The sequence below is a fragment of the Mastacembelus armatus genome, chromosome 9, assembly GCF_900324485.2.
Source record: "Mastacembelus armatus chromosome 9, fMasArm1.2, whole genome shotgun sequence".
NCBI classification, from domain to species: domain Eukaryota; kingdom Metazoa; phylum Chordata; class Actinopteri; order Synbranchiformes; family Mastacembelidae; genus Mastacembelus; species Mastacembelus armatus.
In genome coordinates, this window is record NC_046641.1 from 18760942 (window position 1) to 18767449 (window position 6508).

At 42.7% G+C, this 6508-nt stretch overlaps 1 protein-coding gene across 1 annotated transcript; it reads left to right on the plus strand.

The window, feature by feature from the left end:
• The first annotated feature begins 225 nt into the window (after window positions 1–225).
• On the plus strand, window positions 226–2799 carry xbp1 (X-box binding protein 1). Its single transcript, XM_026321948.1, is given in 6 exon segments — window positions 226–602; window positions 1077–1173; window positions 1483–1599; window positions 1688–1744; window positions 1747–1854; window positions 1953–2799. Coding segments are annotated over 6 exon segments (1191 nt in total). The 5' UTR covers window positions 226–366; the 3' UTR covers window positions 2529–2799.
• The last annotated feature ends 3709 nt before the right edge of the window (window positions 2800–6508 follow it).

A 6508-nucleotide genomic window follows, 5' to 3' on the forward strand; every position in this document is an offset into this window, starting at 1 on the left:
CGAGATTCGTGTGGCTGAAACACATTTTGTTGTCTTTAAAAAGAAACTCACACCAAGACTTGATGGGAAATAGTAGTTACAAGGAACTTGGTGTAATTTTACTTTGACAGCAGAAAGAAACTACAAATGCAAATTGCATCAGCCCGACGACCAATCACAGGCCGCGACTCGCTTGCGTCAGAGGTACCGGCAGCCTATCAGGTGTCACCACGATAGTAGAAAAAGCTCGCAGAGCCAATCTCTCGAGTTGAACGGTTGAGAATTACCGGGGTCGGGTGACCGGAGAAACCTCAAGGTTTCTGTTGAATTTGACGAGGATACCCGAATATTTCTTGATTTCACTCAGCTCCAGTTGGATATTCCAACATGGTGGTGGTAGCAGCAGGGACCGGAGGCACCCACAAAGTGCTCCTCATATCGGGGAAGCAGAGCGGCTCCTCTAGCGTCTCTCCTTCAGGCTTCAGTCGGCCCATATCTGTTGTGTTACCGTCGGCGGCCAACCAGGCGTCGTCGGACTCAGACTCCAACACGTCTGCGGGGCCACCGGTACGAAAAAGACAGAGGCTCACACACTTGAGTCCGGAGGAGAAAGCGCTTCGCAGGTTGGTTTTACAAAAACATATTGCTCGTCAGTTTATGTGGGTGTAAGGACTGTGTATATAACGCAGAGACGCGGCTATTGTTCTAGGATTTACGGCGGAGACACGCCCAAAGACAACGATCCCTTAGAGGAACAACCGTAACTTACTTTGTTTAAATCGAGACGCAGGAGAAAAGGCCTAATGTCATCTGATACTGTGATTAGGCTGTCTGGATGGCTGGTGCTGTCCCAGGAGGTAGATAAGTTACTTAAACGTATTCCGTATCACCTTTGGACTCTGTTTGCTATCTGGGTCATTTGACTGTGCTGGGTCCGCCCGGACATTGATATCCCGCTATGCCTGCGTGGCAGAAACATGGCCGGTGATTGCGTAGTGCTGTGAGCATAAGTCATGGCAGGGGTGGCCTGGTCATGGAAAGAATGCGTCAAACTCCTACTTCTTCCCATTTTCCTTAATCTGTCATTTTTCCTCCAGGAAACTGAAGAACAGAGTCGCAGCACAGACAGCCAGGGACAGGAAAAAGGCCAAAATGGGGGAGCTGGAACAGCAAGTGCTAGAGTTGGAGCTGGAGGTAAATTTTTGTCCTCTTCAGACAGTTTTTGTAGATGCAGGGCCCCTCATACAAGAAGGGTCTGTGTTTAATATGAATCATATAAATCCATCTGCATATATTCACATTTCTACTAGAATCACTATGCACCCCAATCAGCTTCCCTATTTAAAACTTGTGAATGAAAACACTTAGCTGTTACAGAAAAGATATCTTTGTTCCTATTTGGGTTCAGTTTCATTTGTAGCTCTGGTCTGTTTTGCCTAAAGGACTTAATTTCCCTATAACTACTTGCAAGTTTCAAGTGCAAACATCTTTTTCCTCCCACAGAATCAGAAACTTCACATTGAAAACAGGCTACTTCGGGAAAAGACGAATGGCCTACTAACTGAGAATGAGGAACTGAGACAGAGACTTGGGCTGGACACCCTTGACTCAAAAGAGAATGTAAGATATGGGATTGAGGGTTGGCTTGCAGTTACTCTACTTTAAAGTAGAGTAACTTTAATTCTTGTTTCCATTTGTTTTGTCACAGGTTCAGGTTCTGTTGTCCACCGGGAATGAAGCAGGTTTGGGGATCGGGTCTTCTGAGTCCGCAGCACTCAGGCTACGTGTGCCTCCGCAGCAGGTGCAGGCCCAGCAGTCCTTAAATCTGAAGACTTCTCAATGGATACAAATAGTCCTGACGCTACAGACAATGAGGTGAGTCTCTGGCAAAGATCTATGTCCCAGGTTTTAAACACTCCATAATAAGAGCCGTTACTAGGCTAATCCTTAATTTTCCCTCTGTCCTACACTAGTCTGATTTGCTACTGGGCATTCTGGACATCCTTGACCCAGAGCTGTTCCTCAAAGATTGTGAACAGCAGTGCCAGGAGCCGCAGGTGCCGCTGGTCGGCGGGGGGAACCCAGTATCTGCCCCCGCACCTGCAGCTCTGGGGGCCCCACCAGTTAAGCTGGAGGCCCTTAATGAACTGATCCACTTTGATCACATCTACACCAAGCCTGTAGAGGAGGTGAGCAGTGGGCAGTGCAGTGACTTGGAGAGCAGTGCAGATGAGAAGATCGATGTGGCTGGCTTCCCTATTACAGAAGTGGTGGTTGAGGAGGAGACGGTCTGCATCAAAGATGAGCCAGAGGAAGTGGTCATCCCCAGCTGTAATGGTCACAGTCAGGTGGATGACCTTTTCTCTGCAGACTCCTCCCCTGCCATCAGTGGCCTGGATAAGGAAGCATGCCTGGTGGACACCTACAGCGACTCCGGATACGAAGGGCCCCCATCCCCTTTCAGTGACATGTCCTCTCCCCTGTGTTCTGAGAGCTCATGGGATGATGTGTTTGCTAATGAACTCTTCCCCCAGCTTATCAGTGTCTGAATCCAACCCATCAACCCAATAAGATATATAAATATATATACATGAAAGAGCTAATGTGTAGTGTTCATTACCTAACACACTGCTTCATAGTAACAGAACACCACTATATACTAAAGTTATCTACATAATCTCCTTTTATTACAGCAGGTCTGTACCACTGGCAATGCTGCATTGACCTGTGGGATTTAGGAGTTCATGACTTGATTTAAAAATTGATTTAATAAATCTCACTTAAGACAAAATGTGGGTGGAATCCAGTATTTCTGTAAATTTGTAAGGGGGGTTGGAACTGATCCATTTAAATATGAAATTTTATTTATTCATGTAGTCAGCTTTGGAGTCATTGTATGTTTGCATGTAAAACGCTTTCTAATTTGTTCACTGCTCTCCTTGTAGTCTAATTACTGCATTAAAAAATTTTTTGCATTGCATTTTGTCTCATTTGTCATTACATGATGCTTGTATGGGCACTAAAGCAATGCTTATAGTATTTAAACAGATTCAATCATGAGGAAAGTTTTCTTAAAATTGATGCTGTTAAATACTGATTAGATAAGCAACATTGTATGGGAACATGCCCACTGAATCCATGCATAGGTGTATATTTAGAAGTACATTAATCCCAAAGGGGAAATTCAATTGTTACAGCAGTGATTTAAAGTTATTAAATTTAATAGTAATTAACTTGTATGTAGAATACATAATTTATTTTTGGGGGTGTGTGTGTTATTTGTGTTGTGGAATTAGTCTTATGGCTGTGAACACACAAGACTTTCTGAATCTCAGTCTTGGCTTTAGGAGGAATTGGTCTGTGGCTGAATGAACTTCCCATTCACCACAGTTCCTCATGAAGTGGGTGGGCAGAATTGTCCAGTATGGAGTTGATTTTGTCCACCATCCTCCTCACTGCCACAGCTTCCAGACAGTCCAGTTCCAGTCCAACAACAGATTTTGCCTTCCTGATCAACTTTAGTCTGTTGGCCTCACCAGCCTTGATGCCACCTCCCCAGCACACAACTGCAAAGAACAGTGCACTTACTACTACAGACTGATAGAACATCTTCAGTAGCTTGTTGCACACACAGAAGGAACAGAGTCTCCTGAGGAAGAACAGTCTGCTCTGTCCTTTCTTGAAGAGTGCATGTGTATTGTTTGACCAGTCCAGTTTGTTAATGTGGATTCCAAGGTATTTGTAGGAGTCCACAATGTCTACTTTGTCTCTAAGGATGGAGACGGGGTCTTCCTGTTCCTCCTAAAGTCCACCATATACATATACACACTCCACATATAAATGAAAGGAACATATAAAGGTAATGTAACAGACAGTACTGAGTTTTCTATATGAATAAATTGAAGGTAACTGCAGCTTTGTAGTGGAAACTACTGCAGAACTGCTAATTAAGCAGTTGGTAGGAAAAGCTCAATGTATTGGGATGGTCCAAGTACTACTAGGAAAAACCTAAAATGTCTCAGGAACAAAACATGCAAAATATATGACTGGAACTATAAAAGTAACTGTAGATTATGGCTAGTTGCAGGCCTAATCTTTTTGCTGTCAGTGGTTAGTGAAATGCCCTTACTGGTATGTTTACTATCTTTCTAAACAGCATGTACTTTTATTTTACAAATCACCTATACAATCACCCTGTGACCCTGGTTAAGGAATAAGCGGGTATAGAAAATGGATGGATGGACCTATACAATCATTTTTTCTCCCCCAGACAGCACAGGTAATAGGAGTTTCAATTATGCAAATAATGGTTAATTAGTTGGACTGTTGCACATTTGGTCAGTATGAAGAGGGAAAGTTTATAAAGTATTTTTTAATTCAAATTTATTAAGCTAAAATCACTGAATCTTATGATCAAATGTTTTAGTAAACAAAGCATGTTTTTTTTTTTTTCCAGATCTGATGTTAACCTTCTTCATCCTGATGTTTGATTCTCAAACACATACAGTGGTTATATTCCCTAACCCTCTTAGGCCTGCTCAACCCTGTGTTTCTGATGCGGAGGCCTGTTTTCATTTTGTAACACTAATGTAACTGGGAGTTTCCTAGAAGTCTCACCTAAGACAGCTGCAGTTATTACTTCCCAACAGAGATGGGTTAGTTTAAGTATTTTTGGTGTTTTGATGGGGTGCGAAGAGAACAGGCAGAAGACAGGGAATACACCTTCCCCTGAGGCCTCTCTTTTCATCACAGTGTGATCTTATGTTAGAAGAGAGCCTATGAGCCTGTGACGTGAAAGCATTGTGTGTGGTGTGACCCCCTCACCCAACAAAAACCCCCATGGTTCGTGTCTTTGTGGTTGCTGATTAGATCAGGTTTTCAGATGCAATACTGCTCTAATTGATGTCAACTCTGCAGGGCCTCACTGTCTGTTTTCTGATTACAAAGTTTAGTATTTTTAATGTCCTCCATTATGTTTTATAGTGTAAACAAGAGCAAATTACCTACAAAGGGTTGAAAGGGTGCAACTGAACAAAAACCTAAACTCAGCTACTTTGTGGTAATTGTGACCTCCATTTTGTCTTGTGGTACTGTAGGTTGCAGGAAACCGCAACAGCCTTTGACGTAGCTTCGCCTGAGCTACCCAGAAGAAGTGTAGTGAGAAATGTACCGCTTCCTGTCTTGTAGGTACAAACCACAGCAAAGACTAAATTTGCCTTACAGCTGGTTTACTGAAACTGAAAAATATCTGCTGAAGCAGGTCTTTCGATTTTAGGCTGTAGATTCAGGTTTATTCGGGGACACCTGGATCACTTCTGTTCCTACTCAGTTTATGTTTATATATACTAATTACAGACTTTTCATTCACTGTGGTTGCCAAATAACAGTCCAGATGTTATGGTTAAAAAACAATGACCAGCTTTGATGAAGACCACATCTAAATCTTAACCTTAGACACCATTGCTCAGTTGTCTTTTACTAACTTGAACCTACTTCAATTATGAGCTACTGTCCAACCTAACATCTGAAGTTTTGTGACCTTAAAATTAAATATTTTTGTTGCCTGAGTCTTGATAAAGACTGAATCCAGGTCAGTGTGTCCCCCTCTAAACCTGAGTAAAACCAACTGGATATCAATGTTCATGCTTAAATTAGAGCCAGACTTTTCATGCTAATATAACACTGTCATCACCTATGCATGTGTTTGGATAAATGTTACTGCAGGGCTCGAGTTACTACAGTCAGCAGTATTATAAAGAGGACTGCTAAACCTACAGAGCAGCTGCCACTTCAATGTAAATACAGGTTTTACAATAGCCACCTTCAGGCTCCTCAAACTGAAGCATGAGCTCCAAATGTCTGTTTAATCTAAGAGCAAAAGGATAAATCTGGCCTGACCAGAAAACGAAACCCCTTTAGGTGCTGAATTAGCTTTACTTAGCTTTTAACATGCAAAACAAGAAAATGAAAATGTACCAACTCGTCAAACACAAAGTCAGTCAGATGTACAGCAAAGAAGAAGTCAAAGCAGGAAGAAGTGCGTCATGTTGCTAACATGGCAGTGGTAATGGTGTTGCTGGGGGGATGAACTGGGGTCACACACTTTACATTCACAGGGTCGTGAGGGATGAGTTCAGCCATCTGACCCAAATAAGGAACAAAAATTGCTCTAACAACTCCCTCCAGTCTCCTTCATTAAAAGGTTAATGAGTTGGTGGTCACAAGCTGGGGAGGGGAAGGGGGCATTGCTTAGGTACGTAGGCCACTTTATGAATGATTCAGGTTGGGAAAAGTGAGTCATCGTCTCCGTCACTGCCTACGAACATCTGTGTGTGTGTACGTGTGTGTGTGTGTATACTAATGGACATGGAGGAACAGGACAGACAGACAGTCAAACTGTTGCACTTAATCACCTGTTGAAAATAGGCCAGTTAATCCTGTCTTCCCGCTTCAAAAGGCGTGTTTCCATCTTTTCTTTATGAGTGGCAAGTTTTTCCAGATATCCGCCAGGTTTAACATTCCGAATGAT